The sequence below is a fragment of the Vicia villosa genome, linkage group LG6 (assembly GCF_029867415.1).
Source record: "Vicia villosa cultivar HV-30 ecotype Madison, WI linkage group LG6, Vvil1.0, whole genome shotgun sequence".
NCBI classification, from domain to species: Eukaryota; Viridiplantae; Streptophyta; class Magnoliopsida; order Fabales; family Fabaceae; genus Vicia; species Vicia villosa.
In genome coordinates, this window is record NC_081185.1 from 95872422 (window position 1) to 95897212 (window position 24791).

Below are 24791 nucleotides of genomic sequence, written 5' to 3' on the forward strand. Positions count from 1 at the left end.
CTCCAATACATAACTTAGGGGGTTCATGGGCATAACCTTATAAAAGCTCTAAAGCATAGTAGATACTTGAAAGCTCAATTCTCTGGGATATGATTATGTCTTCTTGGCCGAACATGTATAATTTCCAAGTGTTATTTTTATTCACTTATCTCTTTTATTTTCTAATATTTTTCTATTTTGAATTTCCGCTGCATATTCTTTAAGCTCTTTTCAAATTAGTTTTATGCTCAAATTTATCAAATAATTTTATTTTAAATTATTGTTTTTCAAAACATGCACAATTCATCTCTCCTCTTGTGTGTGGAGTGATCTCCAACATAAAATCCTTAGAATGACCCATATTGAAGAACACATTATTCTTACTCAAAACACCTTTTACATACACCTATCACATATTTAGGCGTAAGAGTGTTTAATGGTAACACCCGACTCAAAAAATTTCTAAAGAATTTCACCGTAAGATCTCAGTTCATCCTCCAAGATCATGTTTAAATAAAAAATTAATGTATTTTTTGTGTTAAAAGTAAAGTTAGCCAACATAGATTGATTCAGTCAGTGAGAAGTTGACTTAAATTTCAAATGAATGAGTTTGATTCTCATCCTAATTAATGGGCTCCTAGAATCCAATTCACCAATCTATTTTCCTACCAAAGTTTTCCTCTAATGTAATTAAATTTTAACTAATTGATTGATCTCAGTGATTAATGAGCTCCACTTAAACAAAAAGAGAACCCGAATTCAAATTTTAAAAGAAACAATCTTTTAGAAGACTAATTACCTCCCGACTAACTCTAGATTTCCAAAACCCTTTTTTTCGAGAGTGAAAAGATTAACACCAAAGAATATGTAATTCCGTTTTACTAAATTTTATAAATATTATTAATGAACTAGTTTTATCATAAGAAAAACATGCATTAGATGGTGAAAAGAGAGAAGCAAACATCATTACTAATTAAAAAAAAACAAATTTCAAATTAACCAAAAACTTAGAACGAGCTCCTAATAAAGAAAAAAAAACTTTAAAAATACCGAGTTTTTTTTTTTGGCTTTATACCACCGGTTTACTCCGGTTCGGGGACGAGTTTTGACATTAAGTGTGGTTCCATCTCCCTCCCTCTCTTGGATCATCATTCACCCAAGTAGCTATTTGCTTTCCATAATGTTTCATATTTCTTCTCATATTACTTTCTTCTTGAGAATGATCGACAGAATCGTCAACATCTGATCTAGGTTCATCACTTTTTGATGAATACATTTTGCCTAAATTACCGATGAATATCAGGCAATAAAAATTTGTATATGGTGTTTGATTACTTGGAAGGTTTATGAGAGTGTGGTTGTCTTTTTATAGATAAAAAACAAATCAAATATTTACATCTATATCTTTTTAAATCATCATTTAATGATAATATCTTTTTAAAATAAAATCTTACAACTACTTCAATATAAGATTTTTTTATGCATATCTATTAGTGTTTGTTTTAAAATAAAATCTTATAACATCTAATTAATGATATCTTTTTACATTCAAACGGTATAATTATTATATAAAAAGTATTTATGAATATATATTAGCTAAGATAGATTTTTTTAAACTAAATCTTTTAAATAATTATTTAATAATATATTTTTAATCAAAACAATGGGTATGTTCTGCAGTGGAACCAAAAATGACTGATAAACTAGGAGGCGAGATTTGTTGTGGTGGTCTTAGGTTTTCGATGCGGTGGAGAGAGAGAGACTCGCCTGCAAGGGAAAGAAGTTTTTTATTAGGGTGCTAACAAGATGTTGAATCTCACACCTATGTATTCCCAAGTGCGATAGAAAACTCAAAGCTACGCAATTATGGGTACACTACAAGAAAATTGACATGTACCAACGGCAAAAAACCGTTGGTAAAGATACAAAAACCGTTGGTAAAAGGCAAAAAACATATACCAACGGACGTTTGCTTCCGTCAACTATAATTTTCTATACCAACGGAAAATTTCCGTCCCAAAATCCTATACCAACGGAAATTTGGAGGGGTTGGTCAAAATTTCGGAGCTATAGCAACGCTTAAGTACACTACTTAATAACTTCATCCGCCATGCAGTGCTGTTGGTATAGGACAAAAATAGTTGTTGGTATAGGGTTTTTTTTAATTTTTTTTTACAAATATTTTTTTACTGTAATTAATATTTTTTTAATAATCAAATTTATTTTTGTATGCACCACATAAAAATTAAAGCAATATCAAGAAAATTTCAATTATATCGTCAAAATAGGAGTCTTACAAACATCAAAATAATGTCAATTAACAAAAAACACAAACATATCTAATATAAAACTAATTTCTAATCTTCCTCTCTTTCATCATCATCCGGGCATGGACTTTTAGAATTTGTCTGGTTTGGGGCACTAGAAGCATCTGTAGCCTATTGAAAATAAAATAAAATAAGTTACAAACTCAACTTAATGAATATTTTCATACGATTTGAAATATGAACTCAAAGAGTAAAATATGATATACCTGTCTTGCAGCTTGTAAAATAACATTCAAATCTTCTTGAGATAATCGATTTTGTATCACTGACATCATATTTTCCATAAACACATTTGTCCTCTCTTGACTTTCTCGCATTTTCTTAAGTTCATCCCTCAACTCTTGATTTTCGGACAAAAAAGCTTTTGATTTTTTAGGTTTCGGAATATTGCCTATACAACGCACATGTCCCCTCTTTTCAGGTCCTTTTACTTGGGAGTAAATGTCATCCTTCCAAGGCATTTGAGTTTGTGTCTTTTGGACCGATTGAGAAATTTCAGCCTCATTATTATGTTTGTTTAGTTCTTCCTGAAATATTATAATAAATAGAATAAGACAAAAATGCAACATGGGAAGAACTAAATAAGAACACCAATACTTGTCAAATAGAAAAGAGAATATCAACCAAGAAATAGTAGAGAGGTTGAACCCAATTGTTAATTAAAACATAAACAATAACATTACAAATCCATAAAAGAAACCACTTTTGAATTCAAAATTAACTCCAACATATTCTACAATAACAATCAATAGATTGTGTAGTTACAATACTCATCATATTAAGTTTATTAATCCATAATTTCACAAAAACCAATGCCTAGAAATTCTAAGTTTTCTAATCACAGTTGAATATTCCAAATCACTGTTGAAATTATATGGTTTCAATATTAATAGTGCCTAAAAAGCAGTTTACTAATCCATATTTACTCATCAAGCCAAGTTTACTACTCCACAATTTCACAAAAAACAGAGCCTAAAAATTCATGCTAAAATTCCTAAATCCATTAATGAGATGAACCTTAATTAGAAATCCAAAAGCAAGAAAATTCAAATAAAAAACCACCAGCTCCATTAATTTCAAACATCGGTTCAGTACAAGTCAGAAAATAAAAAAGGCATGAATGAAAGAAAATCTTACAATAAATCTTGCAGCCTTTTCATTAACAATAGAACCATCTTTACGAGTACGAGTATCAATGTAAATCTCTTTGCGTGTGGGCGACACTCCTTTAGCCTTTTTTTTCTAATATCAATCAAACAATTTATAAGTAATTTGTTTTATAAATACAATTTTATTTAATTAAAAGTTCAAATATCAACAAACCTTTTCATTGATTAATTTTGGGAGACTTTTGGTACCCATACAATGAATATCTTCATATTTAGCACGATTCTGACTATTAATTTTACTTACTTTCTACAATTGATACAACATAATGTTAATCAAAAGAAGAAACCAAGTTCGAATATTTTTATAATATGACAGAATCAATTTTCAATTTGACTTACTTGTGCTTTGTCAGAAAACCAATGATGAACCAATTCGTGATATTGATCGGGGTCAACTCGACAATCTGGTACAATGGATGCAACTTCTTCTTCCGTCTTACTTCGGTTAAATGCCATTGATTTTAAATCACACTTCCGTTGTTTCCACTTAATATTCATCTCAAATTTCAACATTTGTCTTGTAGTGTCATTCATAGGAGGATTAAACTCAAATATAGTCTATTGAAAAAGTAATGTGTTAATTAAATACAACATTAGTGATAAAAAAATTGGTTCATCATGATTTAAATATAAATTTGTATATATAATACCTCTATTTGTGCCAACATGACATCTTTTTCCTCGTCAGGCATATCTTTCCAAGACTTGTATTTAATGGAAGCATATTGTTTCCTTCGAACCATACTCCCTATGAAACGAGTAAGAGTCGTACCTTCGGGACCAATGGGTCGACCATACTTGTCCAAATTAACAATTATGCAACTGTCAGTGTCCATTGCCCATACATCTAACATTCTTGTTGGACCTCTTTTTTTTTTAGGTTGAACATCTACAAGTAAAACATAAGACATTAAAACATAATTATAACCTCTTTTAATTTGTAGGTATTCTACATAAGAACATAAGAATATCTATATATAATTCAAACCTTTATCAATTTGTAGGTCTTCTTCTGCTTTTACATCAGAAGGAATAGAGTAAGAGTCTTCAGACTCATGTATGCCAGCTTCCACATGACTTGGATTGGGCCTTGTTTCTTTAGCATTACTTCCTTGGGCGTGAGATGAGGTTGAATGAGTTTCTTCAGCATTACTTCCTTGGGCATGAGATGAGATTGGATGAGTTTCTTCAGCATTACTTCCTTGGCATGAGATAAGATTGGAGTCTTTTGACCTACGACTCCTAATATTCAATTTTCTCTTTGTTGTCATTGCTGTAATACATTCAATTAACAAGTTGACAACAACAATATATAATCAAAATATAATAATAAGAAAAAACTAACAAGCTGACTTAGATTTCTATTCACATAAAAGAAATTCAAATTGCAACTTAGACTTGATATGCAAACGCAATACCAAAAATAAATATTTCATTATTTACTAAGAAAAATAAATATTTCATCACACATATTCTACTAATGAATATAGCAGCCACATGTGAGCTTTTTTTGTATATTCTGCAATTTATAACACACCTAATAAACATGACAATGGATATGTATGTTCTGCAATTTATAACACACCTAATAAAAAACACAAGCAAGAAAACAGAAACAATGTAGACTAGAACCGCATGGCTGAAACAAAAGAAAACAGCATACCATGAACCGATCACCCTCTTTCACGCTCACCCTCTTTCGAAACCAATCACTAAATTTTGTGCTATGTTGTTTATCGACTTCAAGTTGTGACAGCCGATGCGGACGAGCCTGTCTCTTAAGAAGTCCAATGTGTTCTCTAAAAATAATGATAACATAATTAGAAGAGTAAAAACAATAGAAACACAAGTATAAAAGTGAAATATGATTGGTGTCTTACTCTATAAAGGGAGCGACTGCATCACAGTTAGAAAGAATATATCTGTGAGCTTGCATTAACTCTTTTTCATCAAGCTGAATTTTTTTCACTCTCTTGCGCTTCCCTAACTCAAACTTTTGTTGTTTTTTTCTTCCTAGTGGTCTTCCAACAGGATGTAGAAAGGTCGCGCCATCTTTCAATGTAGAATTATCATCATTCCTGCTTGGTCTATTAAACCTCGTTTCCACACCAGCTAGATATTGTGAACAAAAGGTCAAGCATTCATTGGCCATAAAACCTTCTGCAATTGATCCTTCCGGGTGTGCTCTATTCCGTACAAATGACTTAAGAGTGAGCAGAAACCTAAAAGTAAATTTTGTTTTAGCATCAATAATAACTTCTTTAGAGACTTAACTAATATGATGTGTTAAGAACCCATACCTCTCAATAGGATACATCCATCGATATTGTACAGGACCAACAACCTTGGCTTCAGATGCCAAATGAGTTACCAAATGCATCATAATGGTAAAAAAGGATGGAGGAAAGATTGTTTCCAATTGAAAAAGTGTTAAAGCTATTCGATACTCTAACTGTGCAAGAAAATCCACATTAAGTACCTTAGAGCATATTTGCTTGAAGAAATTGCAAAGGTCGATAATAATAGAAGTGACTCTATCCGACAATGAACCCCTTAATGCCACCGGAAGAAGTTGTTGCATTAGAACATGACAATCATAACTTTTTAAGCCGAATATCTTTCGTTGTTTGAGATGCACACAACGTGAGATGTTTGATGAGCATTCATCCGGAGCTTTTACATTCTCGAGGACACTCAGAAAAGCATCTTTGTCTTTGTTAGTCATTTGATAACATGCTCTAGGTAGAAGCTTTGTACTACTATTGGGACTTGGTTGTGGATGAAGCATACTTCTTATGCCCATATCTACAAGGTCAGCACGTGCCTTATAATTATCTTTGGATTTTCCCTCTTGGTTAAGCAATGTACCAATTATATTATCACAAACATTTTTTTTCAATGTGCATCACATCTAGATTGTGACGCAATACATTGTATTCCCAGTAAGGCAAATCAAAGAAAATACTCTTCTTTTTCCAAGGTTATGCCCCGTTCTCTAAACCTTCTTCTCTAATTTCATTTATTTGCCTTGAAATTTCAACCCCATCATGTCTTCTAGGAGGACCTATTGACTCCTTTGTTCCATCAAAATCCCTACTGTTCAACCTCCACTTGTGGTTAGGCGCTAACCAACGTCGGTGACACATGTAGCAAAATTTTCCACCGTGCTTTAACCACCGTGAAGAAGTTTCAATACCACAACAGGGACAGGCGTATTGACCTTTAGTACTCCATCCAGATAAGTTTGCATAGGCTGGAAAATCATTAATAGTCCACATTACAGCAGCATGGAGTTGGAAAGTCTCTTTCTTGTAGGCATCAAATGTTTCTACTCCATCAAACCATAACTCCTGCAGCTCTTGTATTAATGGTTGTAGATAAACATCAATATTATTTCCAGGGCCTTTAGGGCCTGGAATTAGTAGAGATAACATGAAGGATGATTGTTTCATGCACATCCAAGGAGGAAGATTATAGGGAATTAGTATGACAGGCCAGGTGCTATGGGTTATACTCATTGTCTTAAAAGGATTGAAGCCATCAGAAGCAACCCCTAATCGAACATTACGTGCATCTGACGAAAATGTTTTGTATTGAGAGTCAAACTCCTTCCAAGCAAGTGAGTCGGCTGGATGCCTAAGAGACCCATCATTCACTCTACCATCATGATGCCATCTCATTGATTCATAAATTTTAGATGACATGAATAACCTTTGCAGCCTCGGTTTCAATGGAAACCAACGAAGGATCTTTGCGGGTAACTTTTTACGCTTTTCAGAAGTTTCTTTTCCATTAGCTTGTACATCCTTATTTGTTGTTTTCCATCTTGAAGTACCACACTTTGGACATACATGATCTTTTATATATTTATCCCAATACAATATGCAGTCATTAGGACAAGCATGGATCTTTTCATACCCCAAACCTAACCCTGAAATCATCTTCTTTGTTTCATAGTATGACTTTGGCAAAACATTCCCTTCTGGTAGAGCATCTCTCAATAAATCTAATAGCATAGAGAAGGACTTGTCACTCCACCCATGAAGACACTTTAAATGATACAAATGCACCATAAAGGATAGTTTGCTATACTTCTTACAGTTTGGATAAAGAACTTGTTCATTCTCTTTCATTAATTTGTAAAACTTGACATTTTCTCCTACTTCTTGATTCCTTTCTCCTTCACCAGAAATTGTCTCTTCTAAAGGAGGCATCGCAAAAGCATCACGAAGTAACCCGTCCATGTCATGCTCCATTTCAGAATGTTGTTCAGTTGTGCCAGTTGAAGTTATGGGTCTCTCACCATGAAATACCCACTGCGTATAACGTCTAAGGAATCCACGGCGCGGATCAGTTAAGTGTTCGTAAACACTTGAGCGACAATGTGAATCACAATTAGCACATTTTACACAAGGACACAATATTTTTCCATTTTCTGCCGAGTTTTGAAAAGCAAATTCAAGAAATTCGTTAACCCCTCGAATATATTCGTCACTTTCTTTTGTTGGATCACGTATCCACTCTCTATTCTCCATTCGAAAATTTTAACTGAAATATTTTAACTAAATTATCTAAAGTAAATGCAAGAGTATTGGAATAAAAAGCGCAAAAAACAATATTAAACCATAAACGCACACAAGAAAATACAACACTAATTCAGTGATAAACTCACCGTAGTTCAAATTGAAAAAAAGTGCAAGAATTGATTAAAGGATGAAACTTCAAGACTTTTTAACCTTCATGAAATGGAACAAGGGTTGTCAAGTTAGATGTTAACATAGTAAGTCACATTGGTGATATCTAATATAAAAGTAAATTTGAAAATTCCACTGAAAATTAGGTTAGGAAATATAAAACAAGCAATCATATATTTCAATTTTCAATGTTAGTTAATTTTCTCTAGTCAATGACACTCCAAAAAATCAATACATTTTATTCTTATAGTAGAATACCATATAATTATATGTGGTAGTATATCCTATAATAATGATCCTTTAAGAACAAGCATAATTAAAATAATTGGTTGTGTGAGATTTGTTCATATAGTAGAAGACAAAATACTTATCTTTTGTAGTTTATCCTATAATTAACACACTTATTAAATTATCTCCTCTAAAACCTTCTTTCATGTACACATATAAGCCCTTTGAGAAATTATAAGTTTTTTGGTCTACATTCACTATATATAAATTTATTTCAAATGAAACCTGTTTAAAATATGAATGCATGCATTGGTTTCAACTTTCATATCATCTCACGACCTCACTTTGTCTTGGATTTTTCTAATCTTTAATTCATAAATTAAGAAGTTATAGACTGTTATTTCTTGTATTGTTCAAGTACCAATATTTGTTTTATTGCAAAAGTTTATACCTTTTATTCCTCATTTATGACTAATTTTCTCTTCAGCAACAAACACACTACGTTAGTATTCTGAAATACTAGTCCTCCATGGCATTTAAGGTACACACTTTATTCTCTTTACAATTTTTTCAAACTACAAGTGTTCTTAGTTATCAAATGCAAGAGATAATGAGTATAATATCAAGCAAAAATGTCTCACACAAATTAGGACATGGAACCAATTGAAAAGAAATGCAAGAGACAATAAGTACAATTTGATTTTACCACATAAGCTAATTTAACAAAAGACCAATTTGACTCAACATACCCATTTTATTTCCTAAAGTCTCTTTTTATATATATAAATGATGAAGTTTGGGAATATAATTAATGTATCAGAATCCTTACAATTGGAAATGTAACAGAATCCATCATTGACTCTGCTAAATGCTCACCCTTAAATAGATAAAAACACAGAAAAAACTCTACATATTGATCAATCTCCATTTGTTTCAAATACCTCCAATTTGCCAACACTTCATCTAAATCTCTTCCTACAACCAATAAGGATATTCATGAACCCTCCAAAATTTAACTTTTCTCATCAGTCATCTCCTAAACAACCATCTCTTTTCCAAACCTTGAGGAATTTCTTACAAAGTCTATTACTAATAAAATTTAAAGTTTATTACCTCTCACCTCTTTAAAAACCAACACTCAAACTAACCCCAACATTTCATGCTAATCCAATACATTTACAGTTAACTCAATCATGTAATTATTATTAATAGTATAATTTATCCCTAACTTTTCCAATATACCATAAAAATAAACATGATTTATCCCTAACGTTCCTAATAAACATGACTTTCAATGAACATGACTATGAAACAAGGAGATTGGATATTTCAATTTAAATACATTTCTACCAATCTTATATATTCCAGAGATTCAAAATCTAAAATATGTTAAGAAATCGACCAATCCGACAATGGAAGAGTCACAACAACCACAGTAAGTTTCGCTCATCGATGACGATAGACGATGCGACCGAACACGAAGAAATTCTAACTCATTTTCGACTCGTCGATTCCGCATAGTGAAATAACTCACTCACAGTTATAGGTGATTAAAACCTCAATTAAACATTTGGGTAAAAATAAGAGAAGTTGATTAGTAAAAGAATATACCTGAAACCCTATAGCACCATGAGTGAAAGAGAGAGGTGAGGAGACGTGAATGGTATGATAGAAGAGGAGGCGAATGGTATCAAAGAGAAGGAGACGTGAATGTCGTTGATTGAGCTTCAGATTTTAGGTTTGTGCAGTAGATGAAAATTTGGGGATTACTGAAACAAGTGGGTTTTTTGCCGAGCTAGGTTAGCGCCTTGGATGAAATTTTGGGAGGGAGAATTTCCTCTTTTGTTTGTCAAAAAATTGTAAGTGGGATTTCATTCGTCAAACTATTTGATTGAAAGGATTCTACAATATTTATTTTAATATTATAACATATATTATATTAATATATATATATATATATATATATATATATATATATATATATATATATAATTCCTCTTAATGACAATGACGTTAATCATTAATAACCAATTTTATAAGTAAGATCTATACCAACGGTTTATTATATTTATACCTACAGTGATTTTATCCGTTAGTAAAAACCTCGGTTGGTATATGGCAATTTTCTTGTAGTGGTAGCAAATGTTAGTTTATTGGTTGATTTCAATTGTGAAAATGAGTTTAGTCGCGCTTGGGTAGTAAAAAGACTCATTGATTGAAAAAAAAGACTTGCGCTTGGGCAATAAACCACTTATATGAAAAAGTCGGTGCTTGGGCGGTAAATGTTTGTTTGAGAAATTGCTTAATCGCGCACGAGCGAAATAAAGAAATGACTTTGATTGGTTGTATTTCCTTTTAGGTGGATGACGAGTATCCGAAAGGTAAGCTATCACGGATTGTATCCAAATACTCGGGAAAAAGGGATATTACATCTGATTAATTCTTTTTCATCTGGTTTTATTTAGAAAATTTGTGAGACAAGTTGAGTCACGATTCCCTCACAGAAAACAATCATTCGAAAGGTAAGTTATACAGCTTGTATCTAAATGCTCGAGGAAAAAAGGGATATACATCAAATTAGTATATGTTTGGAAAAGCGTTTGCAAGCTATTTTTCGCGTCCCGAGGCATTCTTGCCGTGAAAATAGAGAAGCTCCATAACCAAGCTTTCACGTTAACGTGATTTTTTGTTGTGGTTTTCTTAAACGTGCCATTTTTCCAAACATACACTTAGTCCTTTTCTTCCACGAAAGAATTAATTAAATTCGGTCAATTATTATATTTTTGAATGGAAGACGAGGATCCGAAAGGCAAGCTATACGGATGGTATCCGAATACTCGGGGAAGAAAGAGGCATACGCCCATTTAATCCTTTTCATCCATTTTTTAAATCTAAAAAGAGGTTTGATATGAATCGTGTCAAGATTCCTCAGAGATGACAAGCACTCGAAAGGAAAGCTATATGGCTTGTATCCCAGTGCTCGGGGGAGAAAGGGATATAGATCCAATTAATCCATTTTCATCTAAGAAGGAACAAGTTGAATTCGATTGTGTTATTAATTTTTTAGAGAATGATGAGTATTCAAAAGGAAAGTTATACGGCTTGTGTCCAAATACTCGAGGAAGAAAGAGATATTCATCCAATTAATCTTTTTTCATTTTATTTATTGAGAAAGATATTGAATCCGAGTTTGATTAAATTGAAAATATGACAAGTATTTGAAAAGGAAGCTATACGGTTTGTATTCGATCAAATACTAGTGGAAAAATGGATATACATCCAATTAGTCCATTTTTATTTGATTTTAATTGGGGAAAAAGATTTTGGTTAAACTATGGAAATGGTTTGATTTTTAGAGTATTGATAGGAATTATTGATTTTGGTATTTATTCAAGATTAATCAATTTATCAAAAATGTGAATAAATCGATTGATATATTTAAGAGTATAAAATAAATAAAAATAAATAAAAACTTAAAGGGGGTGCAAAAAGTAAGGTGAGAGTTTGGTAAAGTAAAAGAAAAATGGGCCTAAGGCCAAAAAATAAACAAAATAAAATAAAATAAAATAAAAAGCAATGGCGTGCAACAACACCATAGGGTGTGCAAACCCTTGGCCAAGGAGGCCAAATTCTCATACAACAAACATCACCATCAGAGGGTGCACATGAAAGAAAGGGCACCAAAAGGTTTGCTGGGCCTTAGTCCCAATCTACGAGAGTTAAAAGACGGGGGTGTGTAAGAAAAAAAGGGTGTCTTAAGGGACCCAAGTGGCCCAAGGGTTTGAAAGAAACTCTAGAATTGAAAAGAGGGAGAGAGGCGCCACTTTTGATTTTTTTTCCTCTCTCTGAACTTTCTCCTTCTCTTATCGATTGGTCTCTCTTTCAACTCTCGATTCTTTGAATCTCTCATATCTCTTAATCTCTCATGAATTTCACTCTCCCTTACCAAGCATAAACCACAAACACACTTAAATCTAGGAATTGGGAAAACAAACATGAGCATCAAGAACATTCAAACCCTAGAAACCTAAATTGCTTATGTTTGCCTAAATTTTTAGGAATTAGTTAATGAAATAGGGGAAATATTCAAAACAAGTGAAGAAAACAAACTGGGCACAGAAAAAGTTGGAAAACGGTAAAAATCTAACCCTTGAGGAATTATGGAAATTCCAGATTCCGATGAAGGTGATGAAGATTCTGCCGAGGATGAAATTTAAAAGGATGTTTATCATCATCAAAAAGAGGGAAGATTGTGAAGAAGAGTTAGTCCTTAACTGATAAGTAGTTTTTGCACCTTTGTTTACAGTTAATTCTAGTTAATCTTGTCATTGATTTTAAACGCTTTATTTCTTTTTTCCATATTTTATGTTTTGGTTGTGTTTCTTTACCATTTTTAGGTTCAAATAAATATTCAAGAAGGATTGCATCAAAAACCTTGAAATACTGCAAAAATTCAGAGAAGTTTTCCCCAAGTTTCAGTAGGCCTGCTACGGCCACCCGTAGTAGCTGCTATTGGTCGTAGTAGAGGCAACAACCCTTCAATTAAGCAAAACTCACATAAAACAGTAGTGTTCTACGAACACCCGTAGCAGACAGGACCCTATTACATCATATGTAATGCAAAAACTAGTGGTCTGTTACGACCAACCGTAGCAGCTAACACTGGCCGTAGCAGCATTAACACTGGTCGTCGCAGACGTGCGCGCTGATTGAAAAGGTTTCTTTTTTGTCAAAGATTTGGAAGCTAAGGGTGTTTTGGGTATTTCCGACCGAATTTGATTTTTCCACTTGAATTTGAATCTTTGGAGAGAGGGACTTTTCTATTTAAGCGTGTTTTGGGATCACAATTAGGGGACTTTTGGAGGCGAAGAATTACAAGAGAAAAGATTGGAGAAGACAAGGTTTTCGGTGAGAGGCAGATTTTCATGAATGGAAGCGAGTGAAGATCCAATTACATCTCAATACTTGTAATGTCTACAATTTGTCCCTGATTTGACTATGTAAACAAATTTGATTTTATAATTGCTATAACAATGTGTTTTTCATTATCAATTTGTTCTTTTGATATTCTTAATGCTTTTTCTTTCGGACAAATTGAGATTGATATATGATTATCAATTAGGTTGGACCATCATTGGTAATTCTTTCTTGAGAACATTCTATAGTAGATACCACATAGAACTAGGGATATCCTATAGGAACCAGATTATTCTTGATTTAATAATTCTTAATTTCATCGATAAGTTTCTTTGGACTTAGGGCTTAGGATGAATGATTAAAGGTTTTCTCACTATTGAATTAGGAGTAAACATTCATAAGAATCAATAATTAATTATGTAAAATAAGTTGTTGCAATATTGAATTCAGCGTTGTTACAGGGATAATTCATATTTGTTAAAACCAATTAGTCAATCTTCTTACTTTATTCGCAATTATTATTTAAACTCGCAATTCAAACCCAAATGATAGTTATGTTTAATTGAATAACAATTTGAACTCGATATTTATACGCACTCCTTGAGATCAACATTCGGGGAGTCTCCTCATTATTACTACAGAGGCAAAATAGTACACTTGTTATTTTTCCGATCATTAACCTTGGCTAGGGTTTTGATGAAGAAAAATACACCATTAAAAGAAGAAAAAGATAAATTCAACAGTGACGTCAAAATAATATAAAGATGAAGACAATGATTGATAAATGGCGATTGACAAAGATCCTCAAAGTTTGGGTTAAAAGTCTTAATCTTTAAGATATCATGATTCACCTCTTATGTCACTTAATAGTTCATCAAATATCATTCAAACTTCATCTTAAATTTTTTTAAATATCATGCATAAAAACCTTTCAAGCAATGCCATAGAAAAGCTAATTTTTCACTTTCAAAGTTGGTGTTATCGGTTACATAGAAGTAGAAGCCGGTTACGAATTCATTCATTTTTCACAAGTTATGACAATTAAAATCGTCCTAATAACACTTTCATAATCTCCATAATTATCTTAGTTTATAAACAACATTACAAGTTGATTTTGTTTCAAAAGATTTTAACGTTAGAAGAGTGGTAACCAATTATACTTGATAGTAATCAATTACACTCTGAAAAAGTGACTTTTCTTGGACCAACTTCATTCTAAACCATGACAAAGGTTTAAGGAGCCAGTCTATACTTATTCATAAATTCATATAGGTTTTTAAAAGTGTTTATTAGACACTTTAACTTTAACATTATAACATTAAGTTTCATATCATTTTCATACAATTCAAAGTTCATATTTAAGAATTTTCATTTTCAAAATGGTATGAAACATTGTAAAACTTTCATAAACCAAAAAAGTTTTCAAGGTTTGGCATGCTCTTACATCTCTTAGCCATATGAACCAATTTTCCACAGTTGAAGAAAGTTGAAACATGAGCTTCATTTCTTTGAGGTGGTGGATGTTTCCAAGCAATTGGAGCATTTGAGACCCTAGAAGGGTTCCTATTCTTAATTGAGCACACAACATTGCAGTTTGTATTTTTTTAGTGGTTTAATATATGGCTTCAAAACCGCGTCAAATTTCTTTTTGTTGTTAGAAACAACCAATACTTCATCTTTTTGATCTTGTCTCTGAGATCCTTCTTCAACTCAGAGGCGAGTAATCAGAATCTCACATACCTAACACCTGTAATCTTGCAAGCTTTGTTGTTTCCCAGCCATACAGATCCACCATCTTGATCACATAATTCCTTAAACAAGTCTTTGTTTTGAGTCATGTGCCAATTGCAACTTGAATCCATAATTCACTCCTTACTAGAGTCACTGCTTGAAACCACAAGAACATCAGATGAGTCGAAATCATCTTAAACAATGGTTGTGTTGCCATTATCCTTACCTTCATGATCTTCCATGCGTTTAGGACATACCTTTCTTATGTGACCCTCCTTTTTACAATGATAGCATCGAATACCAGATGCTTCGCCACTGTAAAACTTTTGCTGACCTTTACCTTTCTTCTTGTCGAACTTACCATCCTTTCATTAGAATTTTCCCTTAACGGCCAAACCTTCACCAACTGTCGAAGGTTTATGCTCCTTTCGTTTGTTCAAGTCCTTAGAATACAAGGTTGATTGAACTTCTTCAAAGGTCAGGGACTCCCTTCCATACAAGAGAGTTTCTTTGAAGTGAGCATGTGTTCGAGGCAAAGCGCACAATAGTAACAGCGCTTGATCTTCATCATCAATCTTCACATCAATATTTTCAAGATCAAGAATCAACTTGTTGAACATATCCAACTGCTCGGCCAACACTTTATCTTCAATCATCTTGAATGAATACAAAGCTTGCTTCAGGTAGAGTCGATTTACTAGCGATTTGGTCATGTACAAACTTTCAAGTTTCACTCATAACCCTGGTGTCTTCGTCTCCTTTGATACTTGTTGAAGAACGTTATCACCAAGACTCAACAGAATTGTGCTGTGGGCTTTCTGAATTATGGTTGTTTTTTTCTTTTTCTATTAACGCGGCGTCCATAGCCGCCGCACCCTTCAACGCTTCCAAATAACCCTGCTGAACCAGTAGGGATTTCATCTTCAAGCGCCACCGACCGAAATCGTTCATTTTGATGAACTTTTCAATGTCATATTTTGTTGAAGACATCTTCTCCATGCTTACCGCACCAATTTGTTGTGAAAAGGATGCCTCTAACAGAGTATAATAAGGAATACAATGAAAAAGCAAAGATGATAAACAAGAAGAACAACAAGGATTGGTTATAATTGTTATTCTTTCCTTTCTCTTTCAATCAAGATTACAAGTTACAAGAATAACAAATAACTCTCTCACCCTAAATTAGGATTTGCAGTATGCAATGATGAGAGACTAGTATTTTATTTATAATAAACCTAATATACTAAACTAATAGGTTTTTCATAAATACCCATTACAAACCAACTTAGGGTACAAGTTAACTTAAACAATTGGACATGACAAACAGACCCAATTCGAAATACTAACAACCCTAGCATTTTGACACCCACATACTAGAACACACTTTGACTACAGTATGAAGGTCTTCGACACATTCTCTGTCAAAACATGAAGCTACACTTCGACCCACTAGAGTTCGATCCAATTCTCACAACACTTAACTTTATATGATTATTGTTCCTTTTGCAGTTAAGCAAATCATTTCAAATTTTATATTTTTATTTAAATATATTATATCGTTTCAAATAATTTTTTTTATCTCACGAGTCATTATTAGCACAATATCTATTTTATTTTAGTCAACAATTTATCTTGATTTGAAAGACAAAATCCTTATTTCAAATATTAAATTTTTTTTATTTCACGAGTCCTTTTTTTTCTCTTTCTATTTTAGTACAATTAAATGTTGGAATTAGACTCTTAAACCTTTGAGTAATTCTTTATGGTTAAAGTTGACAATGAAGAAAAATAAGAACAAAAGTAGGATTAGGGTTTGCGGAAATTAAAAGAGAAGAGGAAGTATTTTCTGCAGAGTTTCTCTCTGCCCAGAAACTGTGGAAATTCTGTTATTAACTTGCAACTGCAACTTCTGTGAATACAAGATAATGACTTGATTACAAATAATGAGGGTTACTCCCTATTTATAGATTTAGGTTAGCCTTCTCCCTAAGCCAAAGCCCAAAACTATAAAAGCCCAAAATACCTATTTTGGAACTAAATCAAATCTAATCTATTTTAAATCTAAATCAAATCTATCTAGATTTAAAAACAAACTTATGTGTAACAAACTGTTACACACTTTGACACACCTTGTGTTCGAGCAACAACCTGCTTCGACACAAGGAATTACAAATTAACACACCACCTAATTCATTGTGTCTAAGCTATCTACATTCATCATAGCTCTTAGTCTTCTGAATATATCAACCAGCACTCCCTTCGTCATGATATTTGCAATCTGATTCTCAGTTCTGCAGTGTTCCAAATTCACCTTCCCTTTAGCTACCTGCTCTCAAAGATAATGGAACCTCATTTCGATGTGCTTGCTTCGACCGTGTACTATCGGGTTCTTCGCCAGATTAATAACTGACATGCTGTCGATCTTCATGGTAATTGCTCCATGATCTTTACCTGTTATCTCTTCGACCAAGTTCACCATCCATGTTGCTTGACATGCACAAAGAGAAGCAGCTATGTACTCTGCTTCGCACGATGATAGTGCCACTACTGGTTCCTTTCTCGAACTCCAAGCAACTGTGGATTTTTGATCCTCAACATCACTACACCAACTGGAGTCGGTGTACCCCCACTAATTTACATTCTTTTCCCATATCAGCTACAAGAAACAGAATGCCATAGTCGAGAGTTCCTTTCAGATACCTCAGTATCCTCTTCGCCGCTGCTAGGTGTGATACCTTTGGCTTCTGCATGAATCTACTTATCATACCTACACTGTATCCTAAGTCAGGCCTTGTGTGACAAAGGTATCTCAATGACCCAATAAGTCTTCTGTATTAGGTTGGGTCGACATCCTCTTCATCTGGGTTCTTCGACAGTTGCAATCTTGTTTCAGCAGGTGTCGAAGTCGAATTGCATTCTTCCATCTCAAATCTCTTGAGAATTTCACTTGCATATCTTCTTTGGTGTATCATCAAACCTCTACTACTCTTGTAGAATTCGATGCCAAGGAAGTATGAAATTTCTCCCAAATCTGACATTTCAAATTCCTTGCTGAGATCACCTTTGAAGCCTTCGATCTCTTTCTTGCAGCTACCTGTTATCAACAAGTCATCGACATAGAGACATAATATAAGTAATTCACTTTTGCTTCTTCTTACATATACCCCATGTTCAGTTGTGCACTTCACAAATTCTTTCTCCCTTAGGAAACTGTCGATCTTCTTATTCCAAGCTCTTGGAGCTTGCTTCAGTCCATACAGAGCTTTATGCAGTCTGTACACTTTTCTCTCTTCGCCATGTTTCACAAACCCAACTAGTTGTGCAACATAGACTTCTTCGTCTAAGGGTCCATTCAGGAATGCACATTTAACGTCCATATGACACATGTACCAACTGTTGATGTTCGCCAGTCCAACAACCAACCTGATCGTTTCGATCCTGGCAACAGGTGCAAAGACCTCAACGAAGTCAATTCCTTCCTTCTGAAGAAATCCTTTTGCCACAAGCCTTGCCTTGTGTCGAGTCACTTCACCTTTGGGATTACACTTCACCTTGTATACCCACTTCACATCAATTACCTTCTTGCCTTGAGGCAATTCGACAAGTGACCAAGTATTGTTGTCTTCGATGGACTTCAATTCTTCATTCATAGCTTTTACCCACTTCGAATCCTTCAATGCCTCAGTTGCATTGACAGGTTCGACATCTGCATAGAAAGCATAATGTACCAGCTCACCTTCATCATTGACTACATCATCTGATGTAATCACACATTCTTGCAACCTTGCAGGCATGTTTCTTGTTCTTTGAGGTCTGCCTGGGCCTGTATCACCTCTGACTTCTTCTTGTCGAACTTCTTCTCTTTCAACTTCAGTAGCTGGTTCATCATAAAGAATTCTCACTGAATCCCTCTTGACATTTTCAGTCCAATCCCATTCTTTAAGCTCATCTATGATCATGTCCCTGCTGATCACTACTTGCTTTGACTGGGTCGAACAACTTGTATCCTCCAATCGAATGATATCCTATAAGTATCATTTGACTCGACTTGTCATCAAGTTTTCTTCCCAACTGATCTGGCACATGTCTATGTGCTATAGATCCAAATACCTTCATATGACTCAAGCTAGGCTTCACACCAGACCAACATTCTTCTGGAGTAATTCCTTCTAGCTTCTTTGTCGGACATCTATTTAGAATGTATGTTGCAGTCGACACTCCTTCTCCCCAAAATTCTTTAGGTAAATATTTGCCTTTCAACATACTTCTCACCATATTCATGATGGTTCTATTCTTCCTTTCTGCAGTTCCATTCTGCTGTGGAGTGTAGGGTGGCACCACCTCAGTCACAATCCCTTCTTTATCACATAACATGTCGAAGTCTTTCGACACATATTCTCCACCACCATCAATTCTCAAAACCTTGAGCTTTCGACCACTTTGTCTTTCGACCATAGATTTGAACTTGACAAATACCTCGACCACTTCACTTTTCTTCTTGATCAGGTAAGTCCATAGTTTTCGACTGAAATCATCTATGAATGTAACAAAGTATTTGTTACCTCCATTCGAATCCACCTGGATTGGTCCACAGACATCAGAGTATATGACATCAAGGATTGCCTTCGACTTGCTTCCTGCATCCTTGCTGAAGCTATTCTTGTGTTGCTTTGCCTGCACACATTCTTCACACACTTCTCTTGGAATGTCGATTTCTGGTAACCCTGAAACCATATTTCTTCTTTTCAACTCTCTGATGTCATTGAAGTTGAGATGGCCTAGTCGATAGTGCCATATCCATTCATCTCTGCTAGCTGCAGTTGCAAGACACTCGTGCTCCATCACATTGAGTTTGATCTTGAAGGTTCTATTCTGTGACATAGGAGCCTTCAAGAATTACCTCCCACTTGCATCGACAACTCTCATTATCTTGTCTTTGATCGAAACTTTGTAATTCTTTTCGACCAACTGCCCAATGCTGAGTAAGTTGCTCTTCATGCCTGGTATGTACAACACATTGGAAATTACTGACCTCTTTCCATCTTTCCTCGTAATCATTACATCACCAATACCTTCAGCTGCTAGAGTATTGTCATTTGCAAATTTCACCATGTTCTTTATTGAGGGTTTTATGTTGACAAACCAATCTTTTCTTCCAGACATATGTGATGAGCATCCTGAATCCAAGTACCATTGGTCCTTGAATTTATCTTCATCTTTTATTGTGACCATCAGCAACATCTCTTCTTCTTCTTCTTCTTCTTCTTCTTCTTGTTTTGCAAGCTTTGCATCACTTTCTTGACTTTCATTCTTTTCTGGACAAGCTGTCGAATAGTGACCATACTTCTGACAGTTGAAACATTGAATGTGACTCTTGTCAGGCTTTCGACCACCACCTCTTCCTCAACCTGCAGCACCACCTCTTTGGTTGCCTTGATATGAGGGTTTTCTCTGATTCGACCAATTTCCTTCTTGCTGATTTCGAGAAGTCGAATTGTTGTAGCCACCTCTACCTTTATTTCCAGTCCAGCTTCCTTTGCCTTTCTTTTCGTTTGCTGACTGAGCCTGTAGAGCCACATCGCTCTTCGACTTGCCTGCAGCTCTTTCAGCCATTGTTTGTTCATGAGATTCAAGCGTCCCTTGAAGCTCTTCTTTTGTCAACTTCGACAAGTCCTTCGAATCTTCTATGGCTACCACGATGTGGTCGAACTTAGGGGATAACGACCTCAAGATCTTTGAAACAACAGCTCTTGTTGTTAATACTTCTCCACATGTCTTGATTTGATTTACTAGTTTTGTAACCCCAGTGAAGAAATCAGTTACGCTTTCGCTATCTTCCATCTGAAGCAATTCATATGTTCTTTTGTGAGTTTGTAACCTCACCTCTTTCACCTTTTCTGCACCTCCAAAAGATTTTTCAAGAATCTCCCAAGCTTCTTTTGAAGATTCTACATCACTAACTTTTTCAAAATTATCTGGACTCAGACATTGATGAATTATAAAGAGAGCTTTATAATCTTTCTTCTTCAATTCTTTATGTGCAGCCTTTTCTTCCTCCTTCGCGCCTTCTACAAGCGGTTCTATCCCTTCTTTTACAAGATCCCAAAGATCTTGACAACTGAATACAACCTTCATCTGCCTGCACCAATTCTCATAGTTATCTCCTTTCAGAATTGGTAGTGTTGCTGGAAAATGCCCATTCAGATGATTCATTGCCATCGCCATTCTTCTTGCATTGAATCGATTAACCGGAGCTCTAGATACCAGATGTTGGAATTAGACTCTCAAACCTTTGAGTAATTCTTTATGGTTAAAGATGACAATGAAGAAAAATAAGAACAAAAGTAGGATTAGGGTTTGCGGAAATTAAAAGAGAAGAGGAAGTATTTTCTGCAGAGTTTCTCTCTGCCCACAAACAGTGGAAATTCTGTTATTCACTTGCAACTGCAACTTCTGTAAATACAAGATAATGACTTGATTACAAATAATGAGGGTTACTCCCTATTTATAGATTTAGGTTAGTCTTCTCCCTAAGCCAAAGCCCAAAACTATAAAAGCCCAAAATACCTATTTTGGAACTAAATCAAATCTAATCTATTTTAAATCTAAATCAAATCTATCTAAATTTAAAAACAAACTTATGTGTAACAAACTGTTACACACTTCGACACACCTTGTGTTCGAGCAACAACCTGCTTCGACACAAGGAATTACAAATTAACATTAAAATTATATATAGTTATGTTCATTTTAAAATTAATGCATAATTTTAAATTTTAATATATCTCTAAATACATTTTATAGTTTTTCAAAAAAAAATAAAAAACATTTTATAGTGTGTCAAATAAATTTATTTATGGGGTTGCACGAGTATGCTACTGATACTCATATAACAAATCAACCATCAAAGTACTATTTGCAACTAATAATAAACCCCACTACTCACTTTCACCTCCCACAAAAGTTAACTAAAGTGGCTCTCATAATTCACTTATAATTAAAAAACAATATAATCAATTCTTCAGCCACCACAAACATTTCCTCCACCAATCACAACTCACCCCCTTTGACCTCTCTCTTTCTCACTCCTCAATTCCCTGTTTCATAGATCACTGTCTTTCCAACAATACACATTTCTGTTCACTAATCCCACTCCCCCAACACTTCACCCTTCTTTCACAACCACAAACTCTTGTTTTCATCTCAAAGTTCACACTTTTTTCACTTTCTCAATTACCCTTTTCTATATTTACACTCTTTATGCATTTTGGAACTGACCCAGTTGCTAATTTAACTTCAAAACCATTTTAGGTTCAGGAATTAGGGTCTTTGGTCATAATTTTGATCTGGGTTTTGAAAAAAAATTACTTTTTTATTTCTTTTAGATCTGATTAGTTTTATAAAAATCCCTACTTTGCGTAGCATCTGTTGAAAAATTATGGAATTTTTCCTTGGATTTTGGAAATAAGTCATTTTTTAGATTCCTCAGTTTATTGGGTAGCTGAAATAAGCAGCAGATTCCACCACCCAAATGCTGTTTGATAATATGCTTCTTAGACCATAAGAACTTCCACTTTGTGTGGCTTATCTTATCTCTACATCTACCTCTACCTCCTTCTCTCTTTGAACTTCTCTATTTGAGAGAGAGACTATATGATGTTATCTAGAACAATGAATAGAGAAATTGAAGTTCTGTCTCCAGCTTTGTATAATGAAAATTCCAATTGGTTGTTTCAAGAAAACAATGGTTCTAAATGGACTCAAGAAGAGAACAAGCTGTTTGAGAATGCTTTGGCTTACTATGATAAGGATACTCCTGATAGATGGATAAGGGTTGCTGAGATGATTCCTGGAAAAACTGTAGGTGATGTGATTAAGCAGTATAGGGAGCTTGAAGAAGATGTTTGTGTTATTGAAGCAGGTTTGATACCGGTTCCGGGTTATACAACTAGTTCTTTCACATTGGATTGGGCTAATGATGAAGGATATGAGGAGTTCAAGCAGTTTTGCAGTGTTGGTGGGAAGAGAGGTGGTTCGACTCGACCGTCTGAGCAGGAAAGGAAGAAAGGTGTGCCGTGGACTGAAGAGGAGCATAGGTAATTACTTATCATAAATAAACTTTTTGTTTATTTGTTTAGTATGTATGTTATGGACTAATTTAGATCAATGTTCAAATTTATGTTGTGAATCGTCAATTAATTTTGTCCTTGAAATTAATGAAATTTTGAAATGATTTGTGGAGTTGAACATCATGGATCTCATTATAAGACTGTGTTTAATTTGTTTAAGATTTGGAAAGTTAATTTGTTTTGTTTGTTTGAGCAATTAATCGGAAGGACATGTTTTATTATAATTTGTCAAACACAGACACTTGACACGACATTGACATATAGACAGACACTGCTAATAATTTGAGATAATAGAAGTGTTTAGATGTAACTACGTGTATCAGCGTCATATCGGTGTTGTACACCAGACACACATATCCTCGGTTGGAAATCTGAAGTGTCAATGCCACATAGATTATTACATGATTTTGCCTTCATAAATGCTTTTCTTGTTAGTTCTTTGCATTTGACATGTTAATCTACCGCAGGCAATTTCTGCTGGGTCTGAAGAAGTATGGTAAGGGGGACTGGAGAAACATCTCTAGGAATTTCGTGACGACAAGGACACCGACTCAAGTTGCAAGTCATGCTCAGAAGTACTTCATAAGGCAAGTTTCAGGAGGGAAGGATAAAAGGAGATCCAGTATTCATGATATCACAGTGGTCAATCTCCAAGAAACAAAGTCTCCTTCATCAGAGCCTTCTCTGGACGATTCGGTTAAGGCTGCAAATCAACCGCTGAATCATAAACCGTTTGGCATGGTTAAGGAGGAATATGTCTGGAAATCGCAAGATGAGGTTACGCCATTTGTTTTCAATTCAACTAAAGGAAACGTGTTCGTGGCACCGTTGTGTGGGATTTCTTCACACGAATCGAAATCACCAAGGCGTAATGCACTTCGCGGCACACACCACGGTTACCAGTTTTCACCGTTTGAAACTATTTTACAAATGCAATCTATGCAGAATCAATGAACTGGCACGGACTTAAGTTATTCCTTAGGAATTAGAATCTTTGAAGAGATTATTAGTTCATGTTGTCTCTGATATTTAAAATTCTGGCTCTAGTAAACAGAAATGAAGTTTGGACATGTGTGATATGATTTTCTGATTACTTGTTTGGAAATTTGATTGTACTTAGTAGTTTTGAGTGCTCTGTGCTGTGCATGAAGAGTTATTATCTCTCAACTTTTTATGAGATAGTTGGTTCAAATAAATATGTAATCCCAAGTTTACTCAAGGAATTGTTTAAATGCATCAATCATGTTGATGTACTAGAACAAGTGGTGTAATTTGTAGAAAAAAATATATATATTTGGAGTGCTTATTTTTTTAAGTCTAAATTAACATGGTTTTAAAAAGGGTACACTATTGCAATATGAGGTCTTAACTTAGAACATCTCTAATGCTATCACTCAATTCTTGTTCCTAAATTGATTTTTGCGGGACATACTATGACAATTCAGCAATAAGAACATTTCTAATTGTTCTGTCCGCAAAAAGTTTATTAAGACTCATCCGTCTGCAAAAAAATTTAGTAACAAGCGTTAAAGGGGAAGGCACCTTGAACAAGTGAACTCTCAACTTTATCGAGGACACACGATCACGCTCTCTACTACATCTCTCGTGGTTGACATC

The 24791-nt window shown here is 34.4% G+C and overlaps 3 protein-coding genes across 3 annotated transcripts; 1 reads left to right on the top strand and 2 right to left on the bottom strand.

Moving 5' to 3' along the window:
* Positions 1-2293: 2293 nt before the first annotated feature.
* Positions 2294-2816, bottom strand: LOC131611912 (uncharacterized). The gene is made up of 2 exons (XM_058883741.1): positions 2513-2816; positions 2294-2417 (listed from the first exon to the last, which is right to left on the bottom strand). The coding sequence occupies exons 1-2, from the start codon at positions 2765-2767 to the stop codon at positions 2337-2339; spliced, it is 336 nt and encodes a 111-aa protein (XP_058739724.1). The 5' UTR covers positions 2768-2816; the 3' UTR covers positions 2294-2336.
* A 3640-nt stretch (positions 2817-6456) lies between these two features.
* LOC131614174 (uncharacterized) lies at positions 6457-8010 on the bottom strand. Its single transcript, XM_058885798.1, has one exon. It carries the CDS (start codon positions 8008-8010, stop codon positions 6457-6459), a length of 1554 nt encoding a protein of 517 aa, XP_058741781.1.
* A 14052-nt stretch (positions 8011-22062) lies between these two features.
* On the top strand, positions 22063-24489 carry LOC131609359 (transcription factor DIVARICATA-like). The gene is made up of 2 exons (XM_058881042.1): positions 22063-23141; positions 23642-24489. Exons 1-2 carry the CDS (start codon positions 22699-22701, stop codon positions 24126-24128), a joined length of 930 nt encoding a protein of 309 aa, XP_058737025.1. The 5' UTR covers positions 22063-22698; the 3' UTR covers positions 24129-24489.
* The last annotated feature ends 302 nt before the right edge of the window (positions 24490-24791 follow it).

Coding starts and splice junctions, on each gene's coding strand:
- LOC131611912 (XM_058883741.1), bottom strand. CDS start 2,767: ATGCCTTGGAAGGATGACATTTACTCCCAAGTAAAAGGACCTGAAAAG. Junction 2,418..2,512: donor TTTTACAAGCTGCAAGACAG/GTATATCATATT, acceptor TATTTTCAATAG/GCTACAGATGCTTCTAGTGC.
- LOC131614174 (XM_058885798.1), bottom strand. CDS start 8,010: ATGGAGAATAGAGAGTGGATACGTGATCCAACAAAAGAAAGTGACGAA.
- LOC131609359 (XM_058881042.1), top strand. CDS start 22,699: ATGATGTTATCTAGAACAATGAATAGAGAAATTGAAGTTCTGTCTCCA. Junction 23,142..23,641: donor TGGACTGAAGAGGAGCATAG/GTAATTACTTAT, acceptor AATCTACCGCAG/GCAATTTCTGCTGGGTCTGA.